At 42.8% G+C, this 22,211-nt stretch overlaps 2 protein-coding genes across 4 annotated transcripts; both read right to left on the minus strand.

Moving 5' to 3' along the window:
- Window positions 1–6,215: 6,215 nt before the first annotated feature.
- Window positions 6,216–12,192, minus strand: LOC123070287 (paired amphipathic helix protein Sin3-like 5). 2 transcript variants are annotated; one of them, XM_044493415.1, is made up of 17 exons: window positions 12,057–12,192; window positions 11,068–11,178; window positions 10,348–10,573; window positions 10,068–10,275; window positions 9,879–9,980; window positions 9,689–9,763; window positions 9,553–9,607; window positions 9,118–9,275; window positions 8,893–9,038; window positions 8,653–8,759; window positions 8,303–8,554; window positions 7,776–8,167; window positions 7,305–7,643; window positions 7,125–7,186; window positions 6,887–7,025; window positions 6,534–6,694; window positions 6,216–6,448 (listed from the first exon to the last, which is right to left on the minus strand). In XM_044493415.1, the coding sequence occupies exons 3-17, from the start codon at window positions 10,509–10,511 to the stop codon at window positions 6,376–6,378; spliced, it is 2,433 nt and encodes an 810-aa protein (XP_044349350.1). In that variant the 5' UTR covers window positions 10,512–10,573; window positions 11,068–11,178; window positions 12,057–12,192; the 3' UTR covers window positions 6,216–6,375. The 2 variants fall into 2 exon arrangements, with proteins under 2 accessions (XP_044349350.1, XP_044349359.1); XM_044493424.1 differs by lacking the exon at window positions 11,068–11,178 and having other exon boundaries at window positions 12,057–12,190.
- Window positions 12,193–14,568: 2,376 nt separating this feature from the next.
- LOC123070296 (paired amphipathic helix protein Sin3-like 3) lies at window positions 14,569–20,362 on the minus strand. Of its 2 annotated transcripts, XM_044493436.1 has the most exons (17): window positions 20,191–20,362; window positions 18,999–19,221; window positions 18,694–18,913; window positions 18,510–18,611; window positions 18,327–18,401; window positions 18,184–18,244; window positions 17,737–17,894; window positions 17,513–17,658; window positions 17,306–17,412; window positions 16,965–17,219; window positions 16,407–16,819; window positions 15,935–16,285; window positions 15,742–15,803; window positions 15,497–15,635; window positions 15,206–15,307; window positions 14,971–15,071; window positions 14,569–14,880 (listed from the first exon to the last, which is right to left on the minus strand). In XM_044493436.1, exons 2-17 carry the CDS (start codon window positions 19,160–19,162, stop codon window positions 14,793–14,795), a joined length of 2,544 nt encoding a protein of 847 aa, XP_044349371.1. In that variant the 5' UTR covers window positions 19,163–19,221; window positions 20,191–20,362; the 3' UTR covers window positions 14,569–14,792. The 2 variants fall into 2 exon arrangements, with proteins under 2 accessions (XP_044349371.1, XP_044349378.1); XM_044493443.1 differs by lacking the exon at window positions 20,191–20,362 and having other exon boundaries at window positions 19,013–19,221.
- Between the last annotated feature and the right edge of the window lie 1,849 nt (window positions 20,363–22,211).

Consider the following 22,211-nt stretch of genomic DNA (forward strand, 5'->3'; position numbering starts at 1 on the left):
GTCGCCGATGTTAGAATTGCTGATCAAAGCGATCCAACATGTAGACACACAGACGCACACAAACGAGAACGGGTGACGGGTCTACACTGAGGTTCTTTTGACCCTTGTCTCACTAACGGCTTTCTTTTTGCAGAACCTCTTAATAACATGCTGCCCCGCAAATATCAGTGAAACATCAGAGCTTAAAATTTTCATCTTGAGGTGGAGTGGCTAAACTGGGAATGTATTCCCATTTTCACATGACCATTATTTTTCAGAAACAAAGAACTTTTGCTGAGAATTCCGAGGATCTTGACCATTTGGAGTGGTAATAAAAAAGATAAAGGACAGATAAAAGGGCCGGAGGTTCAGTCAAAGATGGAAGAGCGTGCCATGCATGCAGCATGCAAGCCAAAGCCGCTCGCTCTAGCTTTCCTTCACATGACATGAATAAAAGCTACGTACGTATTGGTAGCTGGCGCGGTGAGTCAAAGCAAACCCCGAACATCCCGCGCTCGCGCACCCCGATAAGTTCGACCACTCCATCCTCTGCTGCTCACTCGCACTCAACAACCTGGACTGCTTCCTCTCCCCGATCACATCTCCAGACCACATTTCCCGGCCTTGCCTCCGATCAATCACATCTCCAGACCACCGGATCGCGCGCGCGCCGCCGGGTACCGAGCGCCGGCCATGGCGGTGCATGGCGGGTACACGGAGCACTTCGTGGGCAGGGTGTCCAGCCTCGCCCGCCGCGTCTCCCGCGCCACCCGCCGCCTCCTCCGCCACCGCCTCCGCTACGGCGTCAGCGCCTCCTCCTCCTCCTCCTCATCGCGCAGGAAGACGCGCCCCGTCGTCGACCCCGCCGGCAGCGGCAGCGGCAGCGTCGCCGAATCGCGGCGGCAGCCGGCGGGCGACGTTGTACCGACGGCGGACGGCAAGGGAGATGTCGCCAACGCCGACGCCGAGAACGAAGAGGACGACGGCATCTGGCGCCGCGCGATCCTGATGGGGGGCCGGTGCCAGCCGCTGGACTTCGCGGGGGCGATCCACTACGACAGCTTCGGCCGCCGCCTGGCGCGCCCGCCCTCGGCGGCGCCGCGATGCGCGTCGTCGCTGTCGTGCCGCTCCTCCGACAGCCTCGCCACCTACCTCGAGACCACCGAGGTGTGAAGTGTGATCGATGGACCGGGGCTGCATGCCGTCGATCTGCTGCTTCTTCTTCTTCTTCCGTCGTTCGATTGCTGCTCAGGCCCGTCCGAATCATAAGAGAGAGATGTGTGGCGATCGCGCGTTGCTAGCTAGATTCATTAGCAGTAATTCGGTCTTTCTCTGGCTAGGTTTTTTGTTGATTAATTTGCACATAATGAGTAGAACGATTCTTTCTCGTTCCAATATTTTGTTGACGCGATTGTTTCCCCGCTTATAATGAGTACCAGAAGCACCCGCGTGCGATTTGTTCCTTTTTTTTCTGTTTGTTTGAGTAGAACACACGGTGAATGAGACAACTTCGATCTACTCGTGTAAAAATCTTGTTGGGCGGTTCTTTTGTTGGTGGGTTGGATCGTCGGTTTCTCTCTCCGTGTCATGGGTGATGCTTTTGGTAATGTATAGATTTCACTTATATTGTTTATTCAACTTCAACCAACAATAAATGATGATGAAGTTCTTATGCTTGAACTTCAAGAACACAGTACACGCACAGAAAGGCTAAAAAGAAAACTTCGACACTGCCCCTTGGATGATAAACCATCGATGATTGAGAGACTTTACGCCACGGTTGCGGATGAGCGCGTCGGATTAGGGCTCGAAGCATTTGTGTTCATGGAACCAAGAGTGAATGTTGGCCTAGAATGTTGTGCCCTTTTGCTCTATGTCACGGATCAGATCAATGGCAGTGGCCAACCATGCATCACACAACAACTCGTCCTTCCGTATGTTGAAGCTTTCTACTCTACCCCTCTTCTTCAGATCGATAACAAATTCATTCGGATCATCGTCGCCACTGCTCTCCTCCTGCTCCCGTTGTCCACACCTGGCTGGCCGGACTGGGTGTAGCCCTGTTGCATGCCCTGCTGGGTGTATTTGTCAGACTGGGTGTACGTGTCGGCTTGGGTGGGACCCTAGTCATCCACCTGCCTGTCCTTGTAGCAATCTCATCCTCCGCCTTTGTCACGAATGATCTCAAACATCTCCCTACCTGTGTCGTCGTACACCCGCTCGCGTGCTTTAGGCATACCAGCGAACAGTGTGTGGGCAACCATCTACTCCACGCCTGGCATCCGCGTCCGGACAAGCTGTGGCAATGAACAGTCCAAGAAAAGTAGCGGTGTCGCGTTGACGTTAATGATGTAAGGCACTTGCCCAGCGGCAGATGTAGGGGACTGCCTACCGAGCTTCTTGGCGGCATATTAGTATGGAGCCTTGTAATGCTCTAGCCATGGTGGCGTTTGCACGGTGAGCGACAACTGGGGGGGGGGGGCTCTACGTCCCAGGCTCCGCCCTCCACATCGTGTTCCACCTGCACGTCCACCACCACGACCACCACCTCCGCCAATGTCGACCTTCTGCTTCTTGAGTGGCACCGCCTTTGAAGCCTTCGCTTTGAGGAGGAGATTTTGCTGTGTCTCCGAGTTGATCTTCCAGGCGAGCATGGTCATCGAATCCTCCACCACTGCCATCTCTGACAGCTTCTCATGCGGGTCCATGTGTCGGCCTCGGTGAAAAAGGGCGATGATTGGGTGAAGAGAAGTGGGATAGAAGAGAAGAGTGGGGGATTTTGCTACGGAAAACAGTGCAACCAACTACAAAAGTGTGGCCTCTTAGTTTTGGGTGGGAAATCAACTCTGCTTTCTATTGATGCTCATTTAGGTAAATTTCCTTTTTCTTTGTGTCTTCTTCAAGGATAGATAAATAAATTTATTATTTATAAGGATATGGATCTATTATGATGAAAAATAATAGCTTCATGTATTGGCGAGATGTGTGACTTTTCTGTTTATTCCCCAATAGAGGAGTATTCAAATATCGAAATGCAGCTACAATACTTCTATGATTCGAGGTGCTCCAACATGCTTTTCACTCTTCTAAAGTTACGAAGCAACGGATGTTCTATGATTGACCACAAACCTTAATTATACTTGTATCAAACTAAACATTAATTCAACAGAAGCTTATTTGTCATGAATCGTATGAGTGGGATTGAAAATGCAACTATATTGACCTATGATTACACACAGTTATTTAGACATACATACCAGTATTTCTTGATCTTAGTCAGTCTTGACGAACTCGTTTACACTTCACCTATGAGTTGTCTCAAATGTTGCAAAAGGCATTGCTGAGGGTAACGACATCGCAAAGGAAGATGTTTTGAATGTCTCTTAAGGCATTGTTGAGGTTAACGACATCACAAAGGGAGATATTTTGAATGTCACAAATATTTTTTATGCAATTGCGTATCTACAATGAATGTATGAGATGTTCGTGTGTTATGTGAACATCAAAGTGTGTGTGCGACGTGAATGAAATGGATGTGCAATGAATGTATGAAATGTATATGTGTATGCAATGGTATATGAAGATTTATGTGTGCATGTGTATAAGTGTGTTGCAGTGCGTCTGGGGCTACCAAAGCCACTACCACTCATCACTGACTATCCATAGTGACACGGCGGGCCAGTATTGACCCTCCTATGGGCCAACTTTGGATAGTCATCACCGATGGGTAAGATTACCGTCATAACAATCACTAACGGGTCCTCTCATTTCCTCCCCTAACCCTAGGCGGCTACGGCAAACTCTCCCCTCTAGGCTTCATCGGGGAGCCCGTGGATTCGCCTCCCGTCCGTTTGACGCTCTGGTGGCAGGGAGGGGAATCCCGGTGCTTCTGCTCCTCTTGGTAGTTCATGTTAGGGTTTTTTAGTCCTCGTAGGTGCGGCACTCGAGCGGAGGATGGCACTTCTTCTTCGAGTTTTTCTTCTAGGCTTCGACCCTCCACAAGTTCGTCCATCTGGATGTAGTCGACATAGTTTCGACATAGATTCCCGCCGTCTCGTTGAGGCGGTGAGATTGAGGTTTTTCATAATGTGACGAGATTTAATGTTAGGTGCTTCAGATCTATGCAAGGGTTTAACGGTGACAACTACAACTCCAGGGAGCTCGTCCTTAGGGCCACGTGCATGAAGACTTCCCGGCTGTCATCGACAAGATCAAGCCGGCTCTGATAGGGGAGCACTGGCAGTGACGCGTCGGCGGCTCGTTTCGGCGGCAGTAGTGGTTGTTCGGTGGTCGCAGAATCTCGATGTAATTTTTATTATATTTGAGATACTTTGTACTGCTGGTGTACATTTATAATAGGTCTGATCTTTTTCACAGAAAAAAAGTCACTAATGGGATGTTAGGGATGTATCATCACTAGTAGAAAACGGAGCTTTAAAACCGGTTTGTAAGGGCCTTTAGTGCCGGTTATGGAACCGGCACTAAAGCCCCCCCCCCTTTAGTACCGGTTCGGCACGAACCGGCGCTAAAGTGCCACCACGTGGCGTGAGCTCACACCCTGGTATGGGGGACCTTTAGTACCGGTTGGTGTTACCAACCGGTACTAAAGGTTTTTTTTTTGAAAATTTTTGAAAAAAAATTTGAATTTTTTTCGATTTTTAATTTTTCTGAATTATTTGATGATTTAGTCTCTAATCACCTCTCTTAATTGCTCAAGTGTGGATCACTCATTCCAAATCATCTTAACTTCCCGACCGGTCACCCATCCCTCTCACTACTCCAGCTTAACTTTCGGGTTCTATTCTCCTTCGTTTGCAAGTCTGCACTTGTTGTTTTCCTGACAATAGTAAGATGTTAATCCTATTAACCCTCAGGAGTTTAGCTTGAGCATGAAGTCACACATTTCACCGTTTGAGTGAAACTATTATTCTAAAAAAACAGTAATTATTTAGTAACGCTAATATTTCTTAAATAACTTTGACCATAGTTTGATCAGATTTGACCAAAATTCAAAAAATTGAAATAATTAATTAGTAACACTAATATTCTTGAATAATTATGTAGTAACATTAATACTTCTTGAATAAGTAGTTTGACCAGATTTAACCAAAAATTTTTAAAAAAACTGAAATTTGACCATATCTTTTTTTCCTTTTGGAATTTGAGGATTCTAAAAAATTCCAAACAAGCCGTAGGCGGTCTCCATCGGATGCGGATTTTTGTGCTGAATTTTTTGATATATTATACGTTTTTTTCCGACATCGTGTGCAAAAGTTATAGCCGTTTTACGTTTTTCCTACACTTTTTGCAAAACATGTCCAAATTTAAGTTTTCAAATTTTCCTAACTAGTAGATGTAGTAATATAACTACCTCTCGAAGGATTTTATTTTTTGAAGTTTTTATCATTTTCTTTTGATTTTTTCAAAACTAAAATGGCGATACACGCCGGGGGGGGGGGGTAGAGTTTGAAAATTGCCCCCTTTAGTGTGGGTTCGTGGCACGAACCCACACTAAAGGCTTGTCCCCCTTAGTGTGGGTTCGTGGCATGAACCGGTACTATAGGTTAGACCTTTAGTACCGGTTTGTGTCACAAACGGTCACTAAAGGGGCTCGTGGGGCCCTGGCCTAACGCCAGCCTGCCACCACCCTTTTAGTACCGGTTCGTGGCACGAACCGGTACTAAAGATTCATTACGAAGCGGTACTATTGATCGCCGCCACGAACCGGTACTATTGATCATATTAGTGCCGGTTTTTTTACAAACAGCACTAATGTTTTCACGTTTGACCATTTTTCTACTAGTGCATATGACCGGCTTTTGCTTCTTTCGCACAAGGCCTGCTACATGCCTGACGTGATGTTACGATTGTATAAGAATTGTACAGCTTAAACCTGTCCTTAGCGCAACAAACCTGGATAGCCATCGGATGAAAAACCATAACCTCACCGCCTCAACAGTGGATGGGAGTGTGGGCTAGTATCACCCAATCCCAATAATTACGTGATGCAAAAACACACACACAATTTAACTGCGCCTACTGAATTTTTTATAGTTCTTTGCGCTTATCAAAGTCAATTATCATTTTTATTTTTCAATTAAATTCAACGGACTAGAGTAGTTTTTCTAGCAAACAAAATCATCAATTGCATACCTTGAATAGTTTTTTGCACAAAAAGAAGGTAAATTATCACTTCTATTTTCTAACTAAATTTATGGTACTAGGGTAATTTCTCATAACAAACAAAATAATGTTTCTCTATTTAATTGTAATGATACTTCAAATAATCACATCTAGCATGTTACATTACACCAAGGTATAACATTCAATAAAACACTTTAACTCTATAATCCTGGAATAAATCAGTTTTATCCCTGCAGAAAAAAGGTATAACATTCAGTGATGAGTTTCAGTCACTCCTCCAAGCTGACATGAACCTGTTGCGCTGTTCTCCAATTTGCGTTTTTTCCTAGGAAAACATGCATAGTGTTAGTCTAATGAAAACGAGCTAAAAGCAGTACGGAGTAATATAGTCCATTTTAGGGGATCACTACCGTCTCTCAAAATGGCGTGGAAGTTTTACGGTATAATCTAGAGCTTTCTCCTGCTCCTCTCGATCATGCTTCGGCAATTCATTGGGTAGAACTGGCCTTTGTAAGTTCTCCAGGAATTGAACGATTGAGTTGTCTGGATCCTTGGAAGAAATTATGCACAGCTGCAAGTAAGCAGAAGTAACTGGATTATCAGTTATGCATGCCTAACTATCTCACACGAATAAGCAGTGTTAACTATACGTAATTAACTAATTACAATGATCAAGCGCTAAACGAATTCACAGTGATCTAGGTATGAAGAAAAATAGGTAGGTCAGAATTCCCAGTCACTACCCCATACTAATACAGATTACCTGCTTGATAACTTGGTTTATCACTGTATCCAGAGTAAAAAGTTCAAAAGACATTGGCCCAAGATATTTCAGGCAGAAGTCCTCAAAATTGGAATTATCAATAGCGCGATAATGCAGCTTGGTGAGTTTGTCCTTAAATCTGCACCATTCAGTGAAGAAGTTATGGTTTTAAAACAAACTCTTGCATGGTGAAAAAATGAGCAATTCTGTTTAGATAGATATGCATCCTAAACATTACTCTGCATATAGGTCGTCACTGGTGCATAAATATCTCGCATTCTGTAGTCTGTTATATAAAATCTGCCATACAAGGAAAAATAAATAAAATTATTTCGCAAGAACATATGTAGTTTGCTTAAATGAAACAATAATCCTTTGACTTCCAACCAAAAAATAAAGCAGAGAGTAGGATGAATACCTGGTAAAGCCTGCGAAGCACAACGATGAAACAACAAGTACCTCCTTTCACACCACGTGGTTTAGCAGATGTTTGCCTTGATTCATGCTGCTTTTCATGTTTGGCCCCATGGTCACGAGTACTAGGTTCGGAAGTATCGATTATGCGGCAACGAGAGCTCAACCCATCTCTAACAGAACCAGCAACATCACAACTTACTGGTTCTTTTCCGGCACCACGCATGACATCCAATATAATGGTTTCTCGATCGGGTATGAACTCGCCTTCCTCAATATCTGCACCAGAACCATCGTGTGAAGAGCTAAAGTCTTTGGAATTTTTGCTTACGAATTCACCTCTCTGAAATAAAAATTGACAGGGTGCAGGTTAGTATTACTGAACATGGATACTAAACAAATCATGTTATTGCATATTCAAAATTTGGGACACAATTCTTAAGAACAGAATATTATGTCTTATGTGTATGAGTACCTTGGAGGATAGAGGAAGATTATTGTCAGTGAAAGCATCAGGATTGTCATTGAGAATATCTTTTCTGGTGCCGCAATGTTCACAAGCTTTTTCAGGAGCTACAGTTTCCTCTGATGAAGGCTGTGCACAGTGAGCAGAAAGAAATGGATGTACTATTTTTGTCCAAGTCACCATCTGCTTCTCTTCAGAAGCGCATGCAGAGGAGATTATACTGCTTATGTCCTCGTGTATATCAGGATTAGCATATTGATCTTCGGCCTTTGGCTTCATTTTATTGATTTCTTTGGCATGTCGATCTTCAGCCTTAGGCTTCATTGCATTGATTTCTTTGGCATATTGATCTTCAGGCTTCGGCTTCATTGCATTGATTTCTTTGGCTTCAGCCAGCAAAGCTGCACGGGAAATATGTATGAAAATAAGACTAACAAGACAAAAAAAGATGGAAAAACTTTCTTGAGTAGATGAAGCAGGCCTAATGCTGGTTACAAGTGCCATTATATTTGAGGCAGAGTGAAAGTTGAAACTACCTTTTCGGTTCATTCTCTTTGCATCCAATTGTTTGAAACAGGGGCCGCGATTATCAAGTGCTCTGTAGTAATTTTTTGCTATAACTTCTGAGCAAGTCTTATGCAAACGCAATCGTGACTCCCTTATTTCTACTATGCTCTGATTCAAACGAGAAAGTATAACAGGGAGAGCAGCACTAGCATTGTCGGTATCCAACAGAGCTTCAAGAAATTCCTCACCATATAGTCTTATGATGCACCTCCTGTGTAGAGCTTTGTACAATTAAAAAACAAACAAGAAAGGAATAGTTAGTTAGCTGAACGTACAAAGAGACCGACTCAAAGTTTTGTTTCCGGTGACCCATTCTTACGAGTTAGTTGTTCCTTAATCTTAACATGGCTGCGAACACGATGTTGGAGATTCGCAATGAAGTCTGCAGTCACACTAAACCACTGCAGGAGCATGTCACTCTCAAACCTGAAGAAAGAACACAGCAGTGAAACATCTTCAAAACAACAGGGCACTATGAAAATCATCGGTTATTCGCTGATATATTTCCGAATAAAACAAAGACTGAACAATAATGAACAAATTAGCAACTGGTGCATACATGTCTTCTTCGCAAAGCAACATTTTTGCTTCATATTCATTTGCAGCTTTATGGTTAGGGCTTTCCTCCTCAGATACAGGACAAATCAAAGCATCATTGAGAATAGACCTTCCCAGTTTGGTCCGGTAACTCAATAGAGGTGTACACTGCGATGGAGAACAAGTATGATTTGGATTAGTTGTGCCAGTAGTAATTTACATGAGAATCTCGTTTGTAGGGATTTACATTATCTGGCAGCAGGTAATAGCTAGGAGTGCAATGTCTTTTGAGTTCCTTGGGTTCCAATTTTGGGGGTAATTCATCAATTCTTGAGGTAGTCCATTCTGGCAAGCGTTTAACCTTGTCTTCCTCGTCCTCTTCAGTGTGAGGCGACACTCCATTACCTACGAGAGATTAGTATATATCTTAAGTTACCGATCCTGCTGCAGAACTGCAGTTTGCTATTTCATCTTGGAAGATCAGACATGACTGATATTGATGTGTTGGTCAATAGCAAGGATTCAATTAAACAGAATAGGTTGAATCGCGGACTGCAAATAGCATTTTGGGGAGTAATTAATAAGAAAAGGGCATAAATAATTGCATCTAGTTATCATAGGTGAATGCTGAAATAAGGAACCTAGGGACTGTTTGCATTCAGGGCAGGAGAGGCGGAAAAACCTTCTTTCATATGGACACCATCCAAGCTGTGATTATCATTTTCTTTAACTAAGACCTGCAAAGGAGAATCAATGAGATGACCATGTCACATGAGTAAATAATAAACTGAATGATGTCACTTGATGAGAAAGGGTACCTTCAGGTCTGCCGGGAGAAAATTATCTATAAACTCTTCCAACAGCTCGGGACAGTTACGCATGCATCTCTCCACCTACGAAGACAAGGAATTATGAATCAAACACGCTGGTCTTTTCCAATCTTCTACAGAGAAATTACTGAATGATTACTTAATAGTTATACACAGTTTCTGAAGAAGTAATAAGTACATTACTGTAAACTTCTCGAGGGGTCATGGTCCTGTCCCTGCAAAAATCTTGCATGGTTTGCAAAAAAGCAGCATAATCATCGTCGCTGATGTTAGGACATGTCTGCAGTCATAAGGTAGTCGAAGATCGTGTTAGCAAATAGCAACCACAGGCGAACAGAAGGAGCAACCATGAGATTTTATTCACCACCTTCACTCTGGAAAGAAAATCCATTGGTTTCTGCACCAGGGGGTTGACAGCAACGGCATCGACATTGCCATTGCCTTCGAAGGGGCTACGGCCTTCGGTAAAGTTCAGGAAGCTCTGTTTAACTGTAGGACAGCCCTGGAATAGCTTCAAGGCCGTCTCTATGCAGTTTTCAGGGCAGATATTCCTTATTTCACCATCAGGGTCGGCACTGCAGTTGGGAATTGTGTGAATGTGATCAACAAGGTATTTAATACCGACTAATTATTCAGAACATACATACCGTTTTTTCCAAATGCCGGTCATGGTCTTGACAAACTCGTGGTACACGTCGTCGGGGAGGTTCTCTCTAGCAAATAGCAAACATTGCATAGTCTCCAGCATGTACTCTTTTTTCCCCTCTTTGTATCCAAAATTGTCGTCGTCAGCTTCATTGGGAGACGCCATTTTCTTTCACTGCTGCTAGCTCTGATGATCAGTCCTGCAAATTAATATGCAAACGACAACACCTGCACGTCACAAACGAAAATGCGTCAATGAATGTCATGTCTGAATTCTGAGACTACCAAAATCTATATATTGCTGCATTTCCCCTTTTTTAGGGTGTTTCGCAATTATATTCCTATGCACGCAAACATCTTGTGTAGTGCCGTAGACAGTATATAAAAAGGGAAATAAAAGAGGAAGTGCTATTTTGAAGTGCTATTTTGTAAAATGTGCATCTATCCAAAACCTCATTTTCCACTAATCAATGCCCATGACCGTCGACTTAGAAGACTCGCGATCGCCGCAACTGCTAAAATGTGCAACAACTTAATTTCCATTAATCGACATGCATAATTATCTTTGGCTTGAAAATAAGGAGGAATCTCTAAAATCTAGAGGTACTCGCATGAGCACCAGGACATCATATATTGGCCAAAGAATCCAGAAAAAGGAATCAACTATGAAAGCGATGGGAATTGCAAACATGGAAAGTAAGAAAACCCATTGCAGCACGTGCCTACGGCAAGGGTTGCTGCGGATTCAAATTAATCAGCCTGCTCGCGTCCACGGGGTAAGCTAACACGATGTATGTAATCAGCCCTGCAAATTAATACGCAAACGACAACACCTGAAAGTCACAAACAAAAATGCGTCAATTAATGGCATGTGTCAATTCTGAGACAACCAAAATCTATATATTGCCGCGTTTCCCCTTTGTTTAGTGTGTTTCGCAATTATATTCCTATAAACACAAACATCTCGTGTAGTGGTAGAGACAGTACATAAAAAGGGAAATAAAAGAGGAAGTGCTATTTTTAAGTTAATTTTGATATTATCTGACACGATTGTAAAATGTGCAACTAGCCAAAACCTCAATTTCCACTAATCAATGCCCACGATTATCGACTTAGAAGACTCGCGGTCGCCGCAAGTGCTAAATGCGCGACTAGCCAAAACCTCAATTTCCACTAATCAATGTGCACGTGGTCGCCGCAAGTGCTGAAATGGGAAACAACTTAATTTCCACTAATCAGCGCGCATAATCTTTGGCTTGAAATAGGGAGGAATTACTAAACATCATATATTGGCTGAAGAATTCCAGAAAAAGGAATCCGCTATGAAAGAGATGGGAATTGCAAACAGGAAATGGAATTAAACCCGTTGCAGCACGTGTGTGCGTACGGCAAGGGTCGCTGCGGATTCGAACGAATCGGCCTGCTCGCGTCCCGCGGGACAAGCAGCGGCGCAACCTAACACGATGTAATCGAGCAAGCAAACAATCCACAGGCCGGCGGCACTGGTCGCCGGCGCCGCCTGTTGGAGCGCCAAAACCCCACCGCCAGTGCCGCCGGCTGCACTGGTGTCCCGGCCGGCGACGGATCCGGGTCGGCGCGAGCGCATGGGTCCGTCCGTCCGCTGGGAGTCGGCTGATCTCCGTCGCGATCTTCAACCGGCAATCAATAGAACAGGTAACCGAGGGTGGGCTCGGGATCGGTGGGCACGTACCGATGGGCGTGGTGGGTCGGGATCGACTATCGAGCGAGGACGAAGGGAAGCTTCCGACGGCGAGGACGCGGCCGAGGGAATGGGGCGCCGGGCGAGGGAGGGAGAAAGAGGGGGTTTGAGCGCGCCGCGGGGTGGGGGTGGGGTTGGGGTTTGGGGTTTGGTTGGGGTCGGGTCGGGTCGGGGTGACCGAGCGTCAGACTCTGCAGTGCAGGGGCGGATCCAGCTTGGATCATTTCTGCAGAAAAGGTTCATATACTACTATGTATAGTTATATGGCAGAAATACTAGCGTACATGCCTATGTGACCAATAGGCTTATGGGCAGCACGGCAGCAGGCCACCAGCCTACTAGCCCTGGAGAAGGGATCAGCCACTTCTGCTCGCTGCCCACGCACACGAGACCACTCACACGCTGACAAGCGGCGAGACTACAAGCAATCTGAAATGAATGTGCGCGATGTCGACGTCACGTGGAGAAAGAATGCAGTGCCACACTACGTGGTTGTTTGGATAACAAATGTTAGCATTGAGTTTATAGAAAACGAGTTTTTACCTGATTTTTAGGAAAAACCAGTTTTACAAACTTTTTTGTTAATACTCAGTTTATAGAAGACCACGTTTGGTTGAAAAGAGTTCCCCATTCTCCCGTGATCTCGCCTTTCCGTCGATGGAACGCAGGTAATGGAGCTGGGTGGTTGATCTCGTCGGACGGCCGCGTACGCGCACACGTAGAAGCTTGGTGCCATGGGCAAGCATCTGGAACGATTCGATCCGCCGGCTGCAAAATGTCTGCAAAATGTACGAAACATAGACGTATATACGCGAAAGAGACATGAGGGTTCATGGCAAAAGCCTCCTCGGATCCATGTTCGTTCACACTGTGTGCACGTCGACGTTCATGGCCGTTGGATGATGTGGGTGCAAACCCATTGGTCGACGCCAAGCTGCAGCCATATATGACTCCTCATGCTTTGTTGTCGTGTGCCGACGGCTCGCCGCGAACGCTCAACGAGCTGACCTCGACAGCGGCAACGACGACCAGAACGGATGACACGGAGGACGCGGCGGCCGTGGCACAGCGGCCAGACGAGGACGTATGACCACGTGGTACGACTCACCGGCGAGCCCATCACAGCCGGCGTCGTCTCACTGTCACTCGAGCAGGCCGGCGATATGTAGTCAAGGACATGGAAATGGCCGGTCTTTGCTTAGGAACGGACCCGCCAGGATCAGCAACAGAGAGGAACGAGGATACGCAAATCGAGTTTTTACAAAAACGACTAATAGTCGTTTTTTCACAAACGCGAAATTCTGGGTTTTAGCAAATTCGGTTTTCCATATCCATAGATTAGTTAGGCTAGCCAAACGTGGTTTTAGGTTGTTAGGCCGTTTTCCTAGTTTATATAGAACGGATTTTCTACAAACCACCTATCCAAACAACCCCTACACCTCATTCCACCAAGACTGCTATTGGTGAGAGAGAGACGGGGAGGGGCGATAATTCTTTTTCTTTTTCTTTGTTAGGGTCCACGTGTAAGTGATACATGGACAGGGGTGGGAGATAGTTTTTTTTTCTTTCTTTTCTTTCCAAGGTGGTTCCCACTTATAAGGGACATGTCAGCAACAACCCAACAAAATAGGGAGGGATACAAACATCCATAAAACGTCTCGTAGACGGTTAAAGCCTTTTGACTGAATGGTAACTGCACAAAAAGGCATCCTATATATATCAAAGAGATTCATCTCCACTATCTTATTTATCTTGACATGCAGTCTATCACATCATCCGGTAGGTCCACCATATAAAAATAATTTCCTACTAACTATTCATGCGCATGCTTCTACTACTAACTCTTCATGCGCATGAAACCTACGACAAATAATCATTAACTATTTTTTGCACGCACTCTCAAGAAGCCACATCATCCAATGTTTTTTTTTGTTACCTGTATATGTCTCAACATTATCTAATCCACTGCAGATGTCTAGCTCAAGTCCCCATCCAACCATTTGGTTAGACTTCATGTGTTATTAATGCGAACTTGGACTCATGGTCAAGAAGACAAGAACTTCAACGAGATGAACTCTGAAGGGAAGTTCATGATGGTTCAAGATCAAGAAACCCCTCCCTGACTATACCCAGTGAGGCAGTGACCATGACATCGTTAGGTTGAAAACTGTATTTATATATACAGTAATAATGTATCTAATAACTTGGTGATCTCTTTGCAAATTTTATCCTAAATTTTCCATAATGGTGAGAATAAGCGAGAACTCAAAAATAACCTATTCACAATTTCAATTTCCATTTTCTTTATATACCATTACAGTTAAAACGAATAACAGCCTACAAATTCAAACAGAAAATAAGTAAGATACATCAGATAAAAAACAAAAAAAAGAACAACTGAAAACAAGTAACAAGCATCGCTGGTAAAATGACAATATAAAAGGAGGGTAGGAGGCATACAATGGATTAGAAGTTTCAAATGCATTATGCAAAAAGAATAGAATTGAACTGCATACTATTTTTTTCACAAAAATAACATCAATTGCATGCGATTAGAACAGAATAGTTATCTGCGCTTACCAACGCACATTATGACTTTTGTTTTCTAACTAAATTCATGGGATCAGAGTAGTTCCTTGTAACAAACAAAATTATATTTCTCTATTTAGTTGTAACAATATTTCGAATAATCACATCTAGCATGTAGAATACACCAAGGTATAACATTCAACCATGAGTTTCAGTCACTGCTCCAAGCTGGGAGGAACTCCAAGCTGAGGAAATCGTTGCACTGTTCTCCAACTTGCGTTTTTTCCTAGAAAAAATATGCATTTGTTAGAATACTGAAAACAAGCTAAAAACAGTGCGTATGATTTATATATTGTCCATTTTAGGGAATCACTACCTTCTCTCAAAATGGCGCGGAAGTTTTTCGGTATCGGCAAGAGCTTTCTCTTGCTCCTCTTGATCATACTTCGGTAAAACATTTGATGGATTGTTGGGAAACTGAACAAGGCATAAAACACATGCATCAGTAATAGTATGAAACAGAACTAAAATGCACTTCACGCTGAAACAGCATCTAACATGCAACATGAGGCGGGGTTAGAAACAAAATGGAACAATGATCACAGGATTACGTTTTGATGCCGGGACACAAGTTTGGGTAGAACTGGTCTTCCAAAGTTCTCAAGGAATTGAAAGAGCGAGTTGTCTTGATCTCTTGAATAAATTATGCACAACTGCAAGTAAGCCAAAATAGCAGGATTATCAATTATGCATGCCCAAGTATCTGAGACGAATGGTTGACACTGCTTATCCATTTTCGGATACTTTTTCCAGTGTCAACTAAACAGATTTACAATGATCCACAAAAGAAAGATAAGTAGGTCAGAATTCACGGTCATTATCTCATACTAGATTTAGATTACCTGCTTGATAACTCGGTTTATCACTATATCCAGAGTAAAAAGTTCAACTGACTTTGGCCCAAGAAATTGCAGGCAGAAGTCTTCAAAACTGGAATTATCAATACAATGGGCATGTAGCTTGATTATTTTATCCTTAAACCTGCAACATTCAATGAAGAAGTTGTGATTTTAAAACAAACTCTTACATGGTGAGAAAATGAGCAATTTTGCTTAGATCGTGAACAAGTAAGCATCATGGACGTTACTCTGCATATAATAGATCATCGGCGCATAAACCTCTCGCAGTTTGTAGTCTGTCATATAAAATCTGCCATACAAGGAAAAATAAATGAACTTCTTTTGGAAAAACATATCGCAATAGGTGCAAAAGAAAACTAAGGTCTGTTGAGTTCCAACAAACAACTTCTAAAACAAAAGCAGAGAGCTCAAGATGAACACCTGGTAAAGCCTGCGAAGCACAATGAGAAAACAACAAGTGCCTCCTTTCACACCACGCAGTTTAGCTGATGTTTTGGAGTGTTGACTTGATTCATGCTGCTTCTCATGTTTGTTTCCATGGTCACGAGTACTAGGTTCAGCAGTATCGATTATACGACAACCAGAGCTCAACCCATCTATACCGGAAGTGCCAACATCACAACTTACTGGTTCTTTTCTGGCACCAAGCATGACATCCGACTCAATGATTTCTGGTTCGGGCATTAAATCACTCTCCTGATCAATGTCTTGGCCAAAACCATCGTGTGAAGAGCTCAAGTCGTTAGAATTTTTCTTTAGGAATTCCCCCCTCTGAAATGAAAATCGTCAGCATGCAAGTTAGTTTTACTCGACCTTGGATACTGAGCAATTTCTTCAAAGTTAGAGATTATTATTTTTGGAACAAGAGAATCAGAAATACAGAATGAAATACCTTGGAAGATGAAGAAAGCTTAGTAGCAGGCAAAGCATCAGGTATGCTACTGAGAAAATCTTTGCTGGTGCGGCAATGTTCACAAGCTTTTGCGGGAGCTACAGTTTCCTTAGATGAAGGCCATAGACAATGAGCAGAAAGAAATGGATGTACTATTTTCGCCCAATTCATCACCTGCTTCTCTTCAGAGGCACATGCAGCGGATAGTATACTGCTTATGTCCTTGTGCATGTCTGTATCAGCATATTTATCTCCAGCATTCGACGTGTCTGTATCAGCATATTTATCTCCAGCATTTGACATGGCTGTATCAGCAGCATATTTATCTCCAGCATTCGACATGTCTGTATCAGCATTTTTATCTCTAGCTTTCAAATTCTTTTTATTGATCTCATTTGCTTCCGCCAGCAATGCTGAAAGGGAGACATGTATGAAAATGACTCAGAACAAAAAAAATGGGAAGACTTTGTTGAGTACATGGCTCAATGCAGGATCTAGGTCCAGCAGTGCCTAATACTACTATTTAAATTATGGGACAGGGAGAAAGTTGAAAAATACCTTTTTGGCTCATCCTCTTTGCATCCAATTGTTTGAAAGAGAGGCCACGATGATCAAGCGATCTGTAGTAATTTTTGGCAATAACTTGTGAGTGCGCCTTATGCAAATATGAGCGCGCCTCCGATAAATCTTCTACCTTCTGCTTTAAACGAGAAAGTAGAACAGCAAGAACAGAACTAGTATTCGGACTCTCCAACAGATCATCAAGATCAAGATCATCATCATATAGTTTTTCAATGCACCTCCGGTGTAGAGCTTTGAACAAGAAAAAAAAAGTTTATTAACTGAATAAAGAGGCTCATCCTTCTAAATATATATTAAGGCCAGTGTATCATTCTTACGAGTTAAATGCTCGCTTATCTTCAAATGGCTGCCAGCACGAGTTTGGAGATTGGCAATAAGGTCAGCAGTCGCACGAAACCGGTGTAATAGCATGTCACTCTCAAACCTTAAAAAGAAAAAGGGCATTATGAAAACCATTCTTCCTGATAGCTGAACGAATATAACAAAGACCGAAGAGCAAAACAAATTAGCCACTGGGTACATACATGTCTTCTTCACAGTAGAAAATGTTTGTCTCATAACCATTTATAGTTTTGTGCTTAGAGCTTTCCATCCCAGATATAGAACAAACCAAAGTATCGTTGAGAATAGACCTCCCCAGATTGGTCCAATAACTTGAATGAAGAGTTAACTGCGATCAAGAACGAGTATGTTTTGGATTAGTGCCAGTAGTAATTTTCAGGAAACACATGGGTTTGTAGGAATTTACATTATCTGGCAGCAGGTAATAGCTAGGAGTGCAAGCTCGTTCGAGCTTCTTGGGATCAACTTCTGGGGGCAATTCCTGAGCTTTTGAGGAATTCCAGTCTGGCAAGGGTTTAACCTTGTCTTCCTCATCCTCTTCGGTGTGAGACAATTCTCCGTAACCTATCAGAGATGAATACATATATGAAGTTACCGATCCTGCTGCAGAACTGCAGTTTGCTAATTGTTATTTCATCTACGAAGGTCAGACATGGCAATGGCGACACTGATGTGTTGGTTAGTAGCTAGGATGCACTTAAGAAAAACAGGTTGAACCGTGGACGGCAAACAAGATTTTGGGGAGTAATTAATAAGAAAAGGGGATAAATATTTGCATTTAGTTATCATAGGTGAATCCTGAAACAAGGAACCTAGGGACTGTTTGCATTCAGAGCAGGAAGGGTTGAAAAACCTTCTTTCATATGGATACCACCCGAGCGGTGATTATCATTTGCTTTAACCTTTACAAAGGCCTGCAAAGGAGAACCGAGGAGACAATCATGTCAGATGAGTTCATAATAAACTGAATGATGCCACCTTGATGAGAAAAGGTACCTTCAGGTCTGCAGGGAGAAAATTATCCACAAACTCTTCCAACAACTCAGGACAGTCACGCATGCATCTCCTCACCTACGAAGACAAGGAATTATGAATCAGACACCCTGGTCTTTCCAATCTTCTACAGAGAAATTACTGAAGAATTACTTAGTATACAGTTTCTGAAGAACTAGCAAGTACCTTCTTGTAAACTTTTCGAGGGGTCATGGTCCTGTCCCTGAAATAATCTTGCATGATTTTCAAAAAAGCGGCATAATGATCAGCGCTCATGTTAGGGCATGCCTGCAGTCATTAAGTAATCAAAGATCAAGTTAGCATCAACAGGCGAACAGAAGGAGCAACCATGAGATATTTTTTTCAGCACCTTCAGTCTGGAAAGAAAATCTATTGGTTTCTGTAGCAAGGGGTTGACAACAACGGCTTCGACATCAGCATCGACAATGCCATTGCCTTTGACGGGGCTACGGCCTTCAGTGAAGTTAAGGAAGCTCTGTTTAACTGTAGCCCAACCCTGAAATAGCTTCAACGCCGTCTCTATGCAGTTTTCAGGGCAGATGTTCCTTATTTCACCATCCGGGTCAGCACTGCAGTTGGGAATTGTATGAATGTGATCAACAAGGAAACCATATCGACATCTGATAAGAGACAACTTATTCAGAACATATATACCAGTTTTTCCAAACCTCGGTCATGGCCTTGACGAACTTGCGGTACACGTCGCTGGGGAGGTTGTCTCTAGCAAATAGCAAGCATTGCACGGTCTCCAACATGTATTCTTTCTCCCCCCTTTTGTATCCATAATTGTCGTCGCCAGCTTCATCGGATGACGCCATTTACTTTCCCTGCTACTAGCTCTGACGATCAGTCCTGCAAATTAATACTCAAACAACACCTGCTCATCACAAACGAATATGTGTCAATTGATGGCATATCTGAATTTTGAGACTACGAAAATCTATTATACTGTATTTTCCCTTTTTACGGTGTTCCGCATTTCTATTCCTATACACAGAGAACATCTTGTGTAGTGGCGTAGACAGTACATAAAAAAGTAAGTGCTATTTGTAACCTGACTTGCTACTATATATCTGACACAACTGTAAAATAAAATGTGCAATTAGCCAAAACCTAAATTCCCACTAAATCAATGCCCACGATCGTCGACTTAGAAGACTCACGGTCGCTAGGCCGGCATAGGGATCCTCCGACCAAGTGTATTACAAGTGCTAAAGTGTGTAACAAGTTAATTTCCATTAATCGACACGCAGATCGTCAGCTTGAAACAAGAATCCCTAAAACATCTAGTGGTACTGCTGACATGAGCGTCGGCACCTCATATATATATATATCGATGGCCGTCTTAGAAACCACCCAAGCAGGTTGTATACAAGCAGTGCTAAAATGTGCAGCAACTTAATTTCCGTTAACCAACACGCACAATCTTGTGCTTAGAAACAAGAACCTCTAATTAAGCAGGCAGGCATATATAGGCACTCATCGTCTAGGAATCTCCAGAGAGATGGAAAAGGCAAAGAGGAATTTCAAACATGAAACCCCACTGCACGGCGCACGTACGGCAGCGGATTTGAATTAACCAACGCGCTCGCGTCCATCGGGTGAACAATCCGAGCAATCAACAACAGACGGGCCGGCGGTACTGGTCGCTAGCGCCGCCGAGAAGAGCACCCGACAGACTCCACCGCGGGCATCTCGGGTGCCCCGGCGCCGGACCGGAGCGCGGGCGGCGACCGGTACCGTCGGCGCGCGCGGACGGAAGTCGGCCGATCTCCGACGAAAGTTTGAACGGGCAATCAACGGGAACAGGTGATCGAGGGTGGGATCCGGCCGGGCGGGTACGTACCGACGGGGCGGGAGGGAGGGAGCCCTGCCCTGGCTTCGATCTGGAAGGCTCCTATGGCGATGTGGAGGGCGCGGGCGAGGGAAAGGGCCCGGCGGAGGAAGACGATGAGGGGAGAAGCGGCCGGGGTACGTATTTCAGCGCGCCGCGGGTTCTCTGGGGTTTGGGTACGTTTGGGGTCAGATCGGGTCGGTGACCGAGACCGACGCGTCGCAGCCTTTTCTTTTCCTTTTCCTTTGCGGACTGCTATTTTTTCTTTCTTTAATTCTTTACTAGCAAATATGCCCGTGCGTTGCAACGGGAGAAAAACTATCAAATTATGCAGAAGTGGTAGATAATGGCTATTAAAATGCCAAGGTGAGATAAGGGCTTCTAAAATGTCAATTCAAAAACCATGTCTAAGTGATGTCATGATGAGATAAGAGTCTTTTGAAAAGTCATTTCAAAAAACAAAAAATGGGATGGTTTGACCATGATTTGATTTCCTAAGGTGCAAACTGCATTGATGGACCCTGCCTAAGCTAGACTGATGAATGATGTATATCATTTTGACCTAACGTAGCGGTGGTTGTCATAACAATTACTGTGGTACCAGAATAAACATAGCTGTGTATGAAGGCAAAATAGACATTTAGTTATTTTTATATAGTTTACAAAAACTAACCCATAGAAAGTTGTGTCAATATTTTTTGGGTTCAGCGTTGTACGAAACATGGAAGCCTTTTTTTACCCGATGCGAAGGATTAAATAAAATCATAAATCGACCTCTAGAGATCCCTTATTAAAACTTCTACGCAGGCGATGTTTGATTTTGTTCATCATTTACGGGCCTGTTTTAATTTTGGAAACATTTCAAAAAAATCATGTATATTTTTTTTCTAATTCCAGAATGTGTTTTGAATACTGGATTTTTTAAATCATGTTTTTTTCATGAACATCTATTTGATATTGTGATTTATTTTTCTATGATATGCGAATTTTTTTTGAAATCATGAACAATTTAGGATTTCTCAATAAAACTCGCAGCTTTTTGAAATTTGGTTCTTTTAAAAATCCCGAATGAATTTAAAGAATGAAAAAAAAGGAATTAAAAAAGTAAAAAGCAAAAAACGAAATAGAAAACAGGGCGCCACCAGCCACATATGGGCCGGCCCATTAGCACGTGCAGGAGGAGGAGGCGCGGCATGTACATTTTTTTCTAGTTCAGACTATGTTTGGAATACTGGATTATTTTTAAAAAAACATGATTTTTTATTTCTTGAACATCGATTTGATATTCCGATTTTTTTTATGGTATGCAAACAATATTTTGAAATCATGAATATTTTATGACTTCTCAATAAAGCTCGCAACTTTTCGAAATTTATTTCAAAATCCTGAATTAACTTAAAGAAGAAAAAATAAAAACATAAATAAGAAAGTGAAAAGCAAAAAAGAGAATAGAAAACAGGGCCCACCACCAGCCAATTATGGGCCGGCCCATTAGCGCGTGCAGGAGGAGGAGGCGCGCCATGTACATTTTTTTCTAGTTCCAGACAATGTTTGGAATACTGGATTATTTTTTTAAAAAACATGATTTTTTATTTCATGAACATCTATTTGATATTCCGATTTTTTTCTATGATATGCAAACAATATTTTGAAATCATGAATATTTTATGACTTTTCAATAAAGCTCGCAACTTTTCGAAATTTGATTCTTTTCAAAATCCGTAATTAATTTAAAGAAGAAAAAATAGAAACAGAAATAAGAAAGTAAAAAGCAAAAAAGAGAATAGAAAACAGGGCCCACCACCAGCCAATTATGGGCCTGCCCATTAGCGCCTGCAGGAGGAGGAGGCGCGCCAGGTACATTTTTTTCTAGTTCCAGACTATGTTTGGAATACTGGATTATTTTTTTAAAAAACATGGTTTTTTATTTCATGAACATCTATTTGATATTCCGTTTTTTTTCTATGATATGCAAACAATATTTTGAAAACATGAATATTTTATGACTTCTCAATAAATCTCTCAACTTTTCG

This window comes from Triticum aestivum, chromosome 1A (genome assembly GCF_018294505.1).
Source record: "Triticum aestivum cultivar Chinese Spring chromosome 1A, IWGSC CS RefSeq v2.1, whole genome shotgun sequence".
Classification (NCBI taxonomy): Eukaryota; Viridiplantae; Streptophyta; class Magnoliopsida; order Poales; family Poaceae; genus Triticum; species Triticum aestivum.